Here is a 16193-nt window from a genome sequence, read left to right as displayed (position 1 = left end):
TAGTGGGGCGATCGTGGCTCAAGAGTTGGGAGTTCGCCTTGTAATCGGAAGGTTGCCGGTTCGAGCCTCGGCTTGGACAGTCTCGGTCGTTGTGTCCTTGGGCAAGACACTTCACCCGTTGCCTACTGGTGGTGGTCAGAGGGCCCGGTGGCGCCAGTGTCCGGCAGCCTCGCCTCTGTCAGTGCGCCCCAGGGTGGCTGTGGCTACAATGTAGCTGCCATCATCAGTGTGTGAATGTGTGTGTGAATGGGTGGATGACTGGATATGTAAAGCGCTTTGGGGTCCTTAGGGACTAGTAAAGCGCTATATAAATACAGGCCATTTACCATTTACCATTAATAATAATGTAGATTATTAAAATGCTCATTGTTCATCAAGTTCAAACTCTAGTCCTTGGGGGGCCAGTATCCTGAATGATTATCTAGGGATAAGTGGAAGGTTGTCATCATACAGATGACTCTAACATAATATATAATTAATAATATCTAATCTAATTATTATATTTTTTTATTATATACTAAATAAAATAAGATTTTATTATAAAATCTATATATATTATAAAATATAGATAATAGCTAATATTAGTAATAGTATACTAGTAATATATTACATAATATATTTTATATATATATATATATATATATATATATAATATATAAATATATATATACACATACACACATACATTCATATATGTGGGTACAGATCTAACATAATATATTATGTTAGATTATAATTATTATATAAACAAATTATAATCTAACATAATATATTATTATGTTAGATTTTTAGGAGGTAAAGACTTCAGAGCAGGTGGACACTGGACAAGTTTAATGACATCATACAGAACAGTGTCAGTGTATGCACGATGAACATATCCTCTTTTAAAATATCCAAAATGTTCTGGCAGAAAAAAGACGTCTATCTACAGTCCAGGTAAAATCCAAAGTATAAAAATATATTACAAATCTCCTGTATTTACAAAGACTGCTTCTCTCTACAGTTACAGCTGTCAGTTTCCAGCCTAGTTGTGTTACTTACACTTACATACACTCAGTAAAGTCAGCACCTAATGTAGAAAACACTGGAGGCTACACGAATCACAACAAACAAGTCCCTCTACGTCCCACCGACGAGGGAGCGACAGCCGAGGTCACCACGAGCCGCTCAGAAGAACATTCTGCAAGAGAAACGGTAAAAACATCAGAGCTGTTTTCTTTTTCTGTCAGCATCTAAAAGCATCTTTGCAGGCGTACCTGTAGATGTTCGGGTCCAGGAGGACAGCCGTGTCTGAGGGCAGCTTGGACAGATGAACCACCTTGGTCTTCTGCTGCACTCTGTCGCTCTCGTTCACCCACACGTCGGGCAGTCTGACGCGAACGACAACACGGTTACACTAACATGCATGTTTAACACTGTGGGTTCCCCCACTCAGCCTGGCCTGTTCTGTGTAACTGAAGCTGGGGAGGACTTACATGTCCTCAGGTGTCCAGTGCAACAGGACCTTCACTTTCCCAGAGTCCTCCTTCCTTTTGGCAATTACCTGAACACGCACAAAACATGGCATCACACCTGCACAGGACTTTGTGTGTTTGCTATGTGTGTGTGTCTGTGTGTGTGTGATTACCGTGCTGTGGAAGACTACACTGTGTCCATTACCCAGGCTCTCGATGTGTGTTGCTAGATTGAGAAGGATGGCTCGGTGGCGGATGGCGTCCATGGTCTGAGCGTCAAAGAAGTCGTGAGGTCGTGCTAGAAAGACGAAACGATGAATTCATTTAACGTGTGAACCTGGAGGGACGCTGTGCGTGTGTGCGGTACGTACGGAGCGAGCGCCTGTGCTTGTTCTTCAGCTTCCTCCTCTTGTTGAGGCCGGCCTTGGATGGAGATTCCTCTTTGACTTTACTCTGGCTGGACATTTTGGACGAGCTCTGGGAGCTGAAGTGCGTGGGGACGTGGCGTGCGAGCCCCCCCTGGGAAGCAAACGTGGCGTTGCAGCCCCCGACTACACACTGGAGGAAACACAGACATGAGTGCGCGAGCGAGGCAGACTAACAGACGCGGTGACGTGCGTGACGTCAGCTGTGTGCGATCACCTTAAAAGGTTTGTCTCCACTGTGGGTCAGCATGTGTCTCTGCAGCCAGCTCTGGCTGGTGGATGGCGTGTTGTAGACTTTGCAGCCCTTCCACAGACACACAAACACCTGTGGGCACAAACACAAAGACACATTACTGCGGCAGAGCTAGAGCTGCACACTAACATGCACCGCGCATTAGTGCCAACGTCTGACCAGGTTTACACGAGCGATAACGAGACCGTCCCCTCACTACAGGCTCTACCATATAAAGCACCTTGAGGCGACTGTCGTCGTGATTTGGTGCTATATAAATAAAACTGAACTGAAGTGAATATTAAAAAACGTCATCAAATTTAAAAATGTGTGCATGCCTGTCATTAGCAACACGTTAGCAGGATTCAACCAATCAGTAACCTCGATAAACCAGAAGCTCCCAGCAAGACAACTTTAGTTTGGGTTAGCCAGCAAACTGCTGACGAGCCGCAGTAATGCATCTAAGGCTGTGTTCGTTTATGTTGTCCTCTTCTTTCTTCTGACCAACAGAAACGTATTTCCTGCTGGAATAAATCAAACCTCCACGTCAATCAAACATCTTTATTCCAGTTTTACTTCTCTCCTTGTGTTTGGGATCAAACTGACTGGCACAAAGCTTTAATAGAGCAAATATCAGTCCAAACACAACCAGCCGGTTTTACTCAGGAGGTGGTGAACACTGAACCCCACGTTCACACCGGGGGTGAATGAAACGTGCTGGTATGAAGGCAAATAAACGGTGTCGCTTAAAGTCTACCCGAGTGCTAAATAAATACTGTGTGTACCTTCATTACTTATGCATTATTACACACATTACACGATACTAAGAGGAAGTTCTCTTCTCTTTTTCTGCACCCTCACTACTAAATGCAGGGAGGTGGGTTAGAAGACAGAAAATCACTGAAAACAAACCAAATTCACACTTCCTCTTTCTTTGTGGGCATTAGCACTTTTTATTTTCTGAACAGTGGCGGTCGCCTGGTAGAGCTCATGACTGCTTAACCAAAGGTTGTTACAGGCAGCTCAGTGTAACTCGAACACGTCGCGTCTATCAAAACTACTCTGACGTATGAATCCAGCACACAGCTGAAACTCCAGATCACATGTTGGTCTGTTGAACCTCGTTTTGAGTCCAGACTCCATTTTCACCATCTGCTGTTTCTGACTGGAACCTCTGGTTTGACATTACGATGGCTCGCCTGGCCTCTAACCACCCATCTGAAACCAACACACACAGTAACGTGTCACTGACCCCGCCTCTCTGTCCATCCACATGTGTTGCTCTGATGTGCTCAGCCAGGTCAGGGCTGCTGGGAAACAGCAGCTGGCAGTGATCCCAGCAGCAGGTGTAGCTCAGAGATTTGCCCCCTGCCACCAGTGAACCACTCCCTGCTACTCCACCTGTGTGACCGTTCAGCATAGCGGGGGTGGAGCGACCGCTGGACGCTGTGCTCTCCATGTCCATCAGAGTGGAGCTGATACTGAAACACACACAAAAGACGAGAAATCAAAATATGATCTGACAGAATGAAAATAAATGCATGTCAAGTATTTTATTTCACTCGTCACCCAACTGATGGGTGGGGTCAGTGCAGGATGAACCACTAAAACCAGTTTAGGAACAGAGCCTTCTCCACAGCTGTCACCCGTGGGTGACAGCTGTGGTCTGGGAGAGAGTCTGTAACTCTGTCTGCAAATACAGTAAATAATGACCAATGTTGGGCAATTAATTATATCAAATCAAAATTTATTTATATAGCACATATTAAAAACAACAGTGTTGACCATAGTGCTTCACTGTCAATAAAAACATGAGACAGTTAAAACAAACAATAGAAGAGGACAACAAACAATAGGTAACAACACAACAAGCTAAAACAGCCAACTAGACAGAATCAAAAGCCAAAGTAAAAAAATAAGTTTTAAGACGTAATTTAAAAGACTGGATCGACTCGGCAGTGCGAATATGAACGGGGAGGTTATTCCAGAGTCTGGGTGCCACGGATGCAAAGGCCCGGTCGCCTCTCGACTTCATTCGAGTCCTAGGTTGTGCTAGGAGCCTATGGTTGGATGATCTAAGTTATAGTTACTTCTTCAAAAAAGTTACTGAGTTTTGCAAACAACAAAGTGTTTTGCAGCTGTTTACCTAAACATGCAGCCAAGGCGTTTTTTAAACAAACATTTCAAACTATTTACAGAACAATCAGCTGTTCTGCATCAAATCTGATGCCACACAAATTATTTGTGTCACAAAAAATAATTTCTGTCCACTATGAGATGAAGGAGAACAACAGCCTGATACCTGCAGGCCTGACAGCAGCAGATGTGTCACTGCTGTAACACCTGTAACACTCAGCAGGCGCCTCATTGTTCTGACACACAACAACACTACTGACTACACTACACACTCACTACACACTAACTACACACTAACTACACACTCACTACACACTCACTACACACTCACTACACAAGATTTACGCTGAACGTCGCAAACATCTCACATCTCAAACACGCCGTCACTCCTAAAACTTCCCCCCTTCCTAAACAACTAAATGCCATGTTGCCATTTTTTGATTGGCCCACATGGTACATTTTTCCACCAATAGGAAAGGCTGGTGGGTTTTTTGGCTCACAGGCTTTCGAGCGTTTTCCTTATAAAACGCCGTTTTTACCGTTTCTTCCTGCAGTAAATATAAACAACGACAGTATTCAGGAAGAAAAACAAACATTGCAGATATTTTTATCATAACTCTGGTTTTACGTGGCCGATCAACACGATTTACAAACTGGTATAAAGTCCACACTTTGTCCGTCAGTTGTTCCGTCTGTCCTGCTCACATCTCCAGTGGTTGTGCACGTTGTCATTAACGTGGCTTCACTCCACATCAGCCGCTTTGCTAAAACACCGGCACATAAGGACGCTGTCAGTCAACCACGTTGATTAGCTGCATATATACACGAATGTGAATCGCATCATTGGCTGGACTATGGGATAAGGAGGCATCGTTCTGATCCCATACGGGAGCAGCCAGTCACTGACTAACACTGCAAAACAGAATTGTTGACATATTAATTTTAATTTCAATTCAGGTAATTTTTTTTCTGTGCGCAGAGACGCCAGCAGTGCGCACGCGCGCAGCTTAGAGGGAAAATTGACCGTGAGTCCAGAAGATTTACAAAAACTCTTAAAACTCGATGAATATTTATCTCAATATCCAAACTATCCAATACTAATGTGTAGGAAAACTGTCTGACACCACATCAGACAGTAGAGATTGACAGACCACGTGACTTTCGTGCATTGCATGCCGGGAACTCGTGACAAAACAATCCAAGTACCGCATCAAATGCAAGCATTTGCAGCACCGCAAAACGTTCATTCTTCGGTTCCAATAAATTCTTGCTTTTTCTTTGCCCCCCAAAAAGGTTCTGTACAAAACAAAGGAGAACAATGCCGGTCCGTACAAAGACAGACTTGATGAAAAGTCAAAGAAAAGATACGAGGAAAAAAAGCAAACCAGTGAAAGGGTCAGACCCTTACGAGCACACAGAGGGACAAAATACGTCAGCGTGCTGCCCAACTTTCACCACGCTCAGATTTATAATCATACGGTTCTTGGAGTGAGTGCATACACTCATGAAGTTTAGTAACTTCAGGTCACTGCAACAAGCCCAGGTACAGTTTACCGACGGATGGGTGCACGACCTTGAAATGCACCGTGTAGAACGAAAGACCACCGTACGTATCATAAGTTTACCAGTCTCACAAATCGTCGTCATAAATACACGTTCGTTAACCGTTTATTAATAGGACCTTTGAGCTCAACGGTAATTAATTAGTAGTGGAAATAATTTCTGGTAGCATCACAGAAATGTAGCAGTGACAACAATACTGTATGCTGTAATCGTACTGGGCAATTAGTGATACAAAAAACCTGTTTTATCCTGTGAATAAAAGTATATGTTTTTGTCAATGTACCATAATAACAGAAGCGAAACGCAATATTGTGTCAGGAAAATTCACTATTTATGCACAATAAACAAAGGAGCATAGCGCGACAGTTTCTGTTCAGCGCCAGACTTGCTTGTAACCTATATCACTAATTATGTTATGAAAATGACGCATTAACTACAACAGCAGACTGACCTTCGTGTAAATGCTTGGAGCAGACTAACCTATGAGCTGGAGGGTTCTGGGACGTTATATTTGATCTTTGAATGGCTGCAATCCAGTCGCGTCTTTGTTACTTCGGAAACATGGCTCGAACAATTTCTCTTCAACGACGTAATCCGATAACAACCGATCTCTTTACCCGTCGGCTTCCCGTGGCTGTCATGCGACCGGCTATTGCAGTTAATAATACAACAGCTTCTTGACATTTTTGTGTTTCTTTTTATCGCTGTGTGACTGATTTCAATTGAAAGCCTGCGTGCGCTTGATCGTGTACGGGTCTGGTTGCTACTTTCTGTCACAGGTCACGACCTCAAACAGTATAAAGACACACTGTGCAGTGAAAAACTGGCTAACTGGAGCACGGCCTGGCTCTCACAAGGACTACTTCAAGTGAGGAAGACCGCAAGTCTTAAAAATTCACAGGTAACCACAGATCATCATCAATACAGAAATAGAGCCATGGCAGGATGCCTGCGGGGGATTCAACACTGGCTGAGATGGTGATCCTGGCTGTGTCATGTTAGAGGACAGTTCCTCAGTTTTACTACATTTAAATGATTTTACAAACCAGTTTTCCTTCGTGCTGATCGCAGAAATGAAAGATAACTTGGATAATGCTTCAGAATAACTGCCAAAGTAAATACCCCTAAGATCTATGAATATGACTGGGCCTCCGAGTGTGCTTACTGATGCTGTGAAGTGTAACGCCATCCTTCTCCCGACTTCACGGCACACAATTTATATCAGTATGTTATCAACAACCCCTCAAATGACACTGGACGAGATGTGAAGCCTAAAGGTTTGAATGCTCATCAGCACTTTGTGTCAGGATGTGACTGTAAGTCCGTGGAGGACCACGGTCACTGCTCAGCACCTGATTTTTATTACGCTCCGTCACTGAGTCGGCGTAGCTTCTGATTAACACCGGTGAGGACGTTTGGGGTTTTGTGTCAGCAGGCGCTGCTGTTCGCTGATATTCACGTGGGCTGACTCGCACATAGCAAATAAACTTAAATCAAACTGTTGATCAGAGAGAAATGAGCTTAAACGTTTAAGACGTGTGGTAGCTTGGATCGTTATGTTGTTGTTTAGCCTTCTCTTGTCAGCTTTCCAGAGACGGGAGGGTCGCACGTCTGCTGAAAATAACCAATCACAACAATATCGAGATTAAATACGTTCATGTAGACTTTCCTTTGGTAGAAGCCAAACTAGAGCTCAGGAGTGAGGTTTTAGGTGAGGAGGAAGAGGATGAAGAGGAGACGGAGGGAGCAGTGCTGGAGGAGGCAGATGAAGATGATAAATGTAAAATGCTCAAATGGTCACATCTTCTTTGAAACAGATACCTGAATGTTTGAAAACCACGGTAACTTCTAATAATTACAGTATTGATTTGATGCCCGTAACTGATCATTTTTCCTATTTCAGAAAGAAGAAAATGGGGAAAAAAAACGTCTGTCGTTGATTATTGTTGGACAACAATGTGCAGCGGAATATCAGCACTGTGAGGGGAAGAAGAAAACAGTGATCATTTCCATGTGAAAGTACGTATGAGTGATTATCACGCGCAGTGTGGCCGACAGCTCGAGCAACACCGGCGTGACGTGTAAAACCTCTACAGGGAGCTTTTTTATTCCAGCGAAACAAACAGGTTTGTCTGACATTTCTTCAGTTTTTCATTTCCATTGATCAGCTGTTAGAAATGCTGATACTCATAGCTAACACCGTCAGATAACATCAGCCTGCTGATAACTCCATTTTACAACTGTAGACTTTTCAGCGAGTATTTGATAAAACAAACAGACCGAGGTCTAAACTCAAACTGCCGAAGCTCTTTAAACCTCGACCCTCATGACAAAGACAGATGGAAACCAGTCACCTCGGTTTGGTGGATGAACAGTTGACAGAGTAACTTCAGTTAACCAGTAAAACCAACCACTATAACCTGGGCTTCATCATAAAGCAGCCAGTTTGGGGTTTTGTTTTTTGGAAATTATGAATTACATCATCTTCTTTGCGTGAGTGTTGTCCACTGATTGGACCCGCTGGTGTAAAACTGTTGGTGGTGTCTATTTTTCCACTTTAGTCAAAATGTGTCACACAAATAAAGACTTCACGTGAGACGCGTTTACCCCGGGCTAACCCTGCAGACCTGTCTCTTACTGCCTCCATACGTTTCACTGCTAACACTAACCACAGGGCGGTTGGCAGTCCCACTTTCAGACCTGATGTCATCTGTGTTTATGCCTTTATAAAAACTGAAGAGAACCGAGCTGACAGGAAATGACATGTTCCAAAGTAAAACAACACGATGCAGAGAGAAGCTGATTAAGAGTGTTGTTGGGAGGGAGGCTGATTCATGCAAACAGAGTGGGCATCTTATTTTTAGGAGCTAGCGACACTCAAGTTCCCCAGCATGCTATCAACAATCGTTTGTGGTGAGAGCCTACACATCCAAAAAGTTCAGCATTATAAAAGGTCCTCACTCTCCATGCTTTACAGTTGTGGTCATCATATTTTCGACACAACAAGGAAGAAACTGTATAGTTTACAGAGAATGGATGTATGATTAGCAAGAACCCAACTAACAAAGAACAACAAAAACCCACATGTAGAAAATGACTCACAAATCCTACACGACAAACAACGACTGTCTGCAGCTGCCTCTTGGTTATACATCCATACTCAGTTACTACTTCTGGAAGGCTTTTACAAAACAGCTGCAAGAAGTTTCCATGAAAGCATCCTTGTATGCCAAAAATCTGCAACAACCAGTGTGTGCGAGTTTTCTGTCCATCTGCTTATAAAACGCTTATTTCACAAATCCAAGAAAGAAAGAAGACTTATCAACCGAGAATGATCCCAGACTGTGACCTTCATGAAACATCTGCTCCTATTTGGCTAATTTATCCTGGTTTATTGATCACATAGGTAGATGGCACGTGTGAGGGTATGGTTCCCCCCCGGGGGGGTGAACAAAGACATGTAGGTCAGCTGTACTTTAGTATTAGCATGAGACTACATCATATTTGTGTAACGAGCATTGCTGTGAGCCAACACTCCCCCCACACTACACGCTACAGTGGACTAAATACAGACCAGCGTGTCCTATAGAGACGTTCAAGAACTACATGACCCGGCGGAAGCGAACATTTTTCACCTGTAAACAAACTGCTTCAAAGCTGTGAACTTGGCATGGTGCTGTAAGATAAGGCCACCGCTCAGTCCAACAAACCTGTCTTCTGAATCCATCCGGCTGAGCGGCTCTCCGTCCGACGAGGTGAGCTCCGTGCTGGCCCGTCTCTTGATGCCGTGCTCAGGCTTGTCCGCGGTCTTTGTGTGGTCAGCAGGCGGCGAGGCGGACGCGTTCCCCCCCTCTCTTTGTTCTTGTTTCAGCACCCGGGAGCCCTCTTGTGCGAAATCGGTGCTACTTGCCAAGCTGCCCTGTGCGGGACTTTTCGCGGCTTCACACAGTTCGAGGTTCGGGGCCCTTTCGCCAACAGCCGACTTTTCGGTACGCGGAGCGGTTTCTTGGTCGGGGACGGGGGACGGGGCGTCTCCGTGCTCCTCCGCCGCATCGCGGCCACTCACTCCGCTGGTCTCCGCTTTCCTGCTGTCGTTGTTGTCGCCCGGTTCCTGTTTAGGATCGGGGACGGCCTGTCCTTCCATGCCGGTTACGGTCGTCTCACCGGTGTCGTTTTCTTTCGACGTCCGCTGATAATCTTGTTCGGCTCTTTCCGTCGTTATCTGCCGCATTTTCGAGCAACACCAAAGGCTATTTTTGTGACGTTTCACCGGAAAAGTTGCCCTCGGGCTGCCCTCCTTGTTGCACTCACGCTTGCTTGTAGCGTAAAGCACAACAGGGGGTTTGATGACGTCGACGTCAGCGATGCCGAAGCTGGTCTATTTGAAGATGGCACACTTTGTCGTTCACCGTTAAATGTAACGTTAGCGCTCAGTTAACTCGCGAGGAAGACCGTGTTTGTAGTTTAACCGTAAGTTACGAATAACACTGATAACCCAGAAGTAGCTTTGACGTTAACGTGTAACTTATACACGTGTCTGAGTGCGAATCCATCATCCGGGCTTTCGTGCAGTTTCCTGACGCTCCAGCTTCCTCCCGCAGCCATAGATGTGGTTACTCGGTCATTCCTGTAGGTGTGAACTTGACTGCGATTGGTTGTCCAGTTATAGACTAGCGACCGGCCCACAGTCCAGACCGTAACCTTTATGGGAGACCGCGTCTCCCATAAAGGTTACCGACTTTAAAATATTCACACAGTTTGATTTGATTTATTTGAAAATGAATAAATGTCTGTATTTGCAGAGCGGGTGAGTCATCTTCGCAAGCACACATGATCTGTGGCATTGTGGTTCTAAGCTCCACGTGTTCCGACAAACAGAAAAAGGAGTCCAGGCAGAAAGTGCTGAAGAGGCACATTGTTCCGCGTTCCTCATGCCAGCGCTGCTCTCAGGAGCTTTTCGGAGCCTTCGTGTCAGCATCAACACTTTCCCGAGTTCAATCTCAGCTCACCCCACTGACAGAAGCCGAGAAGTGTGCTGACGTCATTGATCAATTGTTTGGGTGAAATGGAGGCCTGTCCCTTCTCTGCTTGTGTGTGGATGGAAACAGGCTTTCAGTAAATACTGTTTCTTTCGATGGTTGGTAAATACAATACACTGGGCTTGAGACCAGTTGGCTGACTAATCCATAATAAAAGTTAGTATATGTATGCCAGTATGTTTCACTAATTACCGTTTTCGTTTCACTTCTACATACATATGTGCCGGAAATCTCTTTGGTGTCAGTTTGTTGGCAAATAGTAACGACCGGTCACTGTAGGATGAGGCTGCTTCCAAGTAAATCACCATCTGAAAAATGTATCTTCTTTTTTCCATATTCATAGTGAGACTGTAAATGGTGACTAACATCGAACAGGAACTCTGGGCCTGACGTCGGCTCTTCATCCACATATTTGCAGCTTTACTGGAAGCCTACAAACATGTTGCCCATAGGTAACAGTAGCTTGCTAGATTAGTGGTTTTCTCTTCAGAAGCCTAGATGAGCACCACTCATTAATCCTCAGAGAAGAAAAACATTTGAGCCCATCAGTTTTAGATCACACAGTGGTGTGGAACAGAATTAGACATAATCATTTCATCCACAGGGTGTGTGGTCCTTCAACGAGTCCTGTGATTGATACCAGGAGTCATCAAAAGCTTTAGAGGGTGCACATGCTAAAATGATTGCTTATAATAGGTTGAGTGTCTCTGAGTCACCTTTCTCACTCACTATGTGTTAACAGACCTCTCTGCATTGAATCATATCTGTTATTAATCTCTGTCTCTCTTCCACAGCATGTCTTTATCCTGTCTTCCTTCTCTCACCCCAACCAATCACAGCAGATGGCCCTGCCCCTCCCTGAGCCTGGTTCTGCTGGAGGTTTCTTCCTGTTAAAAGGGAGTTTTTCCTTCCCACTGTCGCCAAAGTGCTGCTCATAGGGGGTCATATGATTGTTGGGTTTTTCTTTGTATTATTGTGGGGTCTACCTTACGATACAAAGCACCTTGAGGTGACTGTTGTTGTGATTTGGTGCTATTTAAATAAAATAGAATTGTGATGAAAGAATCCGCCCTGAAAAGCATCACTTCAAAGAGAAAAGTGAAACAAGCATGTTTTAAGAACATCAACATTTATTTCACGATATAAAACAGATGAGAAATGAATGTTTTGCATATTGACTCTAATATTAATGATAATAATTTCTTATACTTATAATATTCACTCTTCTTTTTTCACTGTGTACATAAAGTTTTCTATCTTATCTTAATTTTTTTTTTACAGTTTATTTATCTCTTAATTTTTTAAATGTCCTGGGGCTTCAAATACCTATTTATTGCTTTGTACATGTGCCGTTTTCTGAGTTTCCACCACCTAGGACAGAGTCAAACTAAATCCTTTTTATGTGTATTTTCTAACTGATACAAACCAAAGTGAGGAAAAACAAAGAGAGACACAAACTGAGAAAGTAGACTTCAAATTCAACTCATTCGCATATTATGTGAGGCTTTGCAAGCACGTCAGGGTATTCAAACCATCTGCTCAACATAAACAATCCTAACTTCATACCTTAATCTGTAAAAAAACAAAAACAAACAGCAGCATGATGTGGCACCTTGTTAAAGTAAAAAAACAGCTTAATATTCATATAATATATGGATATACTTATATTAAAATGAAGGCTAATCTGTTATTTTGCAGGTGTAAAAGATGTGGGATCCCTCCAGTTTGAAATCAACCAAAGGATCCAGATCCGAGCAGGTTAAAGATTAGCGGCCACTTGGGGTTAAAGTAAAGCACTGCGTCTGTGTCGTTTGGTGCTGTGCCATCTGTGATGAGGCTTCTCAGATGCTCATATATACAGCTGTACACTCATCTCTAGCAACTCAGGAACAGCTAATATCCCATCCACCAGAACTATAGATAACTGTTATTTTAATAGTTATGTTAGGATGACTTTAGCACTTAGTAAGGTATCAAAAGCTCTGTACACGTGTATGTATTTGGCAACACAGTTTTATGAGGCTACATTATATCCAAAAGAAGTCACACATAAAAGTGAGACTGTACAATGGTTTAGCTCAGATTCTTGCCTGCCCAGAAATATTCCTACATGGTGTTTTGGAGAAAAACAACACGCTGCCTCAGTGGCAGCACATGGCTGTAGCATAACAAATGGAAGGAAAACATTAAGTTTTCAGATTTTTTTCTTTTCACTTTTACCAGATAAGTAGTACAATCTTTAAAAAATGGTTAAAGTGAATAATCTGAGTTTATGTTTCAGACAGTGTCTGGACCAACTGGCTACTACAAAGGTTGAAGCACAGGCGAAGATTTGAACATGACCGGGTTGGTAAATGGGAGGGATCTCTGTCAACTTCAGGTCCTCCTTCCTTTCAGTCCCATGTTCCACTGCCTCTCACTCCGAAACACGAATGCACACGAAAAGGCACAATACAGTGAGCAACTGCAAAATATCACGTCACCTGAACTCAGCCAAATAAACTATTTATATATATGGATGTGCTTGATGTCAAAACTGATGATGAAATTAAAAGCTTAACCCTTAAACTGAATGTCCAGTCCAATCTGCTTAGTTTCCCCTCACTCAGGAGTACACCCTTCAGATACTTGATGGGGTTAGTGCTAACCTCAGACTAAACAGAACAGTCCACTGGTTTCTCCATCACCCCCTTACACCACATCTGTCTGAGTCTAGATTACAGGGATTTATCCAGCTATTTCCAAAGACATTTACAAATACTTTATGTTAGGACTGGCCATTTGTCCTGAGGTTAGGAAGGAGCCACGTGTCATAATTTCCATTTACAAGATGAATGGTTTGTTACTCTGCTATATGTGGGCCTTTTGGATCATGGAAATGCTTTGGATTGCTCATGTGCCACAGATTACAAAGCCATTATCAGTAAACCACCCAAATTTTATGAAGCTAACTAAATTACACGGTCCATAAAAGTGACTGGACGCTATCCGTCTCCTGCGAGGTCTAAATCCTTTCCAGTCAGCATCAGGCTCCACTCGGCTTTTCAGGGCTACTCAGAAGTATTCACACCAGAGCAGTGGCTACATTCTGCCTGGAAAAGGCAAACCTTTCCCTTTCATCTGGGGTTTGGTCACCTGCTCGCTGGTTAACTCCTTCCTGTTTACAACACATTCCCAAAAAGCAGGGGCACTGTGTAAAAAGTAATTTGACTTGTTTGATTATTTAAAGCCTTATTCAATTAAAAAAAATAGTACAAAGGCAACATATCAAACATTAAATCTGAGCTGAGAAATGCAGTGTTTTCAATATACTGAATTAGATGCGTGAAACATTAAAAACTGAGACCAGGTTTGCTCCCGTATTTTAACACTCCTTAAACTTTCTGAAACGTGTGGAGAGTGAAGGTTTTTTTCTCCACTCTGTGTTTATACACCTCTCTGCATTTAATCATTAGTAATAATTATCATCTCTGGCTCTCTTTATCCCATCTTCCTCACATCAACAACCAGCCATGGCAAATGGCTGCACCTCCCTGATACTGGTTCTGCTGGAAGTTTGTTCCTGTTAAACCGGAGTTTTTCCTTTCTGCTGTCGCCAAGTGCTTGCACAATTACACGGTCCTTCTTTCCTATATACAGTTCATGAGGTGACTGTTGTGATTTGGTGCTATGTAAATAAAATTGATCTTTTAAACATTTAATAACTTGTACTTTAACTTTGGAGTTGGAATTGCACTTTGCTTTTAATCATATTTTGCACAGCTGTTTGAACGCTGAACAAAGCTTTATTGTAACACTACAGCAATGAATTTCTGGGCTTCTTCAGGCATTTTGTAGTTAAACCACATAATTTTTAAACTAAACCATTTTACAGTCCTAGAATATGCTGACATCTCCACAGAATGTGTTTTGCTTAAGGACAGAGTATGTGCCGGCAGATCTAATGAGCACTAAAGATACAGAATATCTGCCTCTTTGAATATGATGGCTGGTCGTCTAGGTGTCGGTCAGTCTGAATCATCATCCTCTCAGTCTCCGTCTCTGTATTGGCACGTAACACTAGTGCCAACAGATTTAGTTGTAAATGCAGGAAGCATTGCTCTGTGCAGGCTGGATACATTTGAGCTCAATGGGACGCCAGTGAGGATGTCCAGGCCGCCATTGCTCATGTGTCACTGCTCACCAAAGTGAACGTCTGCGCTGCAAAGAGAAGAAGAGGAGAATGAAATTTAGATTAGTGCTGTTCTTTTTTACTTATTTACCTACTAGTACTTTAACCATCGATGTAGGTTTATTAACACTAAAACTATTGGGTATTAGAAGATAATCCTTCTAGAGAATTGGAACAAGTATTTGGTGAGTCATAAGATAGAAAGTGATTTAGTTGCAACTGGTATATTATTATTATTATTATTATTATTATTATTATTATTATTATAGTTGTTGTTGTTGTTGTTATACTTGCACAGTGGAGAGCACTGCTGATTATAAAAAACAAGATGTTTTTTATAAATAATAAGAATAATCGTTGGCTTCATAATATCTTACGTAACACGGCGTGAAAGGCCAACAATGAAACAAACAACATTAAAGAGAAAATCTTTTTCAGACTTTTGGTTTGTAGTTTGCAGTGAATGAAGATGAACTTTCTTTGGAACTTGTTTCGTCGTTGACTCAGTGCTGGGGGTCCAGCACATAACAGTCTATGACAACACTAATTATATGGTTGAACATTATTAACAAACGCTGGTAGTTAATAAAATGGGGGGTGAATTTTGTTAGCTTTGCACATGTTCTAGTAGACACTATCCTCTACAGTGTATTTAATTTGGAGATTACAGTATAAGCATCAAAAACATGCCTCTGTACACCAGCAGTGTACAGAGGCATGTAAGTCCAAAAATAAACCTGAGGCTAAAGACGTTCAGCTGCATTTAAGAATCACAGTCAATTGTATATAAAGATGAAATGAATTGGAGACAAACAGTCATTAGTCAATATTTAACGGGAAATGAATCAGTCACAAGACAGAAGTTGATTCAAAGTGTTTAATTAGTATTTTATGGTTTTTATTGTACCGTGCATCTGGAAAGTATTCGTAGCGCTTCACTCGTTCCACATGCTGTCACGTTACAGCCTTAACATGGATCCAATTATTCTTTCACCTAAAATTCTACTAAATAATGACACAGTGAAAAATGTTGGCTTGAAATTTTTGAAAATGTATTACAATTAAAAAGTAATGCAGCCTTTGCCATAACACTCAAAACTGAGCTTAGGTGCATCCCCTCTCCACTGGTCATCTGTTAGACGTTTCAACAACTTCACTGGAGTCCACCTGTAG

The 16193-nt window shown here is 42.6% G+C and overlaps 2 protein-coding genes across 5 annotated transcripts in view; both read right to left on the bottom strand.

Annotated features, from left to right (window-relative positions):
- Nucleotides 1–816: 816 nt before the first annotated feature.
- Nucleotides 817–10452, bottom strand: LOC147310690 (zinc finger protein aebp2-like). Of its 2 annotated transcripts, none has more exons than XM_086268993.1 (8): nt 9446–10452; nt 3364–3592; nt 2097–2204; nt 1826–2012; nt 1628–1752; nt 1476–1543; nt 1257–1370; nt 817–1180 (listed from the first exon to the last, which is right to left on the bottom strand). In XM_086268993.1, the coding sequence occupies exons 1-8, from the start codon at nt 10039–10041 to the stop codon at nt 1168–1170; spliced, it is 1440 nt and encodes a 479-aa protein (XP_086125119.1). In that variant the 5' UTR covers nt 10042–10452; the 3' UTR covers nt 817–1167. The 2 variants fall into 2 exon arrangements, with proteins under 2 accessions (XP_086125119.1, XP_086125120.1); XM_086268994.1 differs by having other exon boundaries at nt 9521–10439.
- Nucleotides 10453–11967: 1515 nt separating this feature from the next.
- LOC147310689 (pleckstrin homology domain-containing family A member 5-like) overlaps nt 11968–16193 on the bottom strand; it is a 157735-nt gene continuing 153509 nt past the window's right edge. For all 3 annotated transcript variants that reach the window (XM_086268990.1, XM_086268992.1, XM_086268991.1), the window contains one exon: nt 11968–15049. In XM_086268990.1, coding sequence (XP_086125116.1) covers nt 15015–15049 — 35 coding nt within the window. In that variant the 3' untranslated portion in view covers nt 11968–15014. The remainder of the gene's footprint in view (nt 15050–16193) is intronic.

Source organism: Aulonocara sp. 'chitande type north' Nkhata Bay, linkage group LG17, assembly GCF_057382095.1.
Source record: "Aulonocara sp. 'chitande type north' Nkhata Bay isolate Kocher_YH1m ecotype deep benthic linkage group LG17, A_spYH_male_GT1.1, whole genome shotgun sequence".
NCBI classification, from domain to species: Eukaryota; Metazoa; Chordata; class Actinopteri; order Cichliformes; family Cichlidae; genus Aulonocara; species Aulonocara sp. 'chitande type north' Nkhata Bay.
This window is presented reverse-complemented; position numbering and strand designations above follow the sequence as displayed.

Excerpts from the sequence above, each read along its gene's own strand:
- LOC147310690 (XM_086268993.1), bottom strand. The coding sequence starts at position 10,041 with ATGCGGCAGATAACGACGGAAAGAGCCGAACAAGATTATCAGCGGACG. Across the intron at positions 2,205-3,363 it reads TGGATGGACAGAGAGGCGGG|GTGTTTGTGTGTCTGTGGAA; the intron begins GTCAGTGACACG and ends TTGTGCCCACAG. Across the intron at positions 2,013-2,096 it reads GTGGAGACAAACCTTTTAAG|TGTGTAGTCGGGGGCTGCAA; the intron begins GTGATCGCACAC and ends TGTTTCCTCCAG.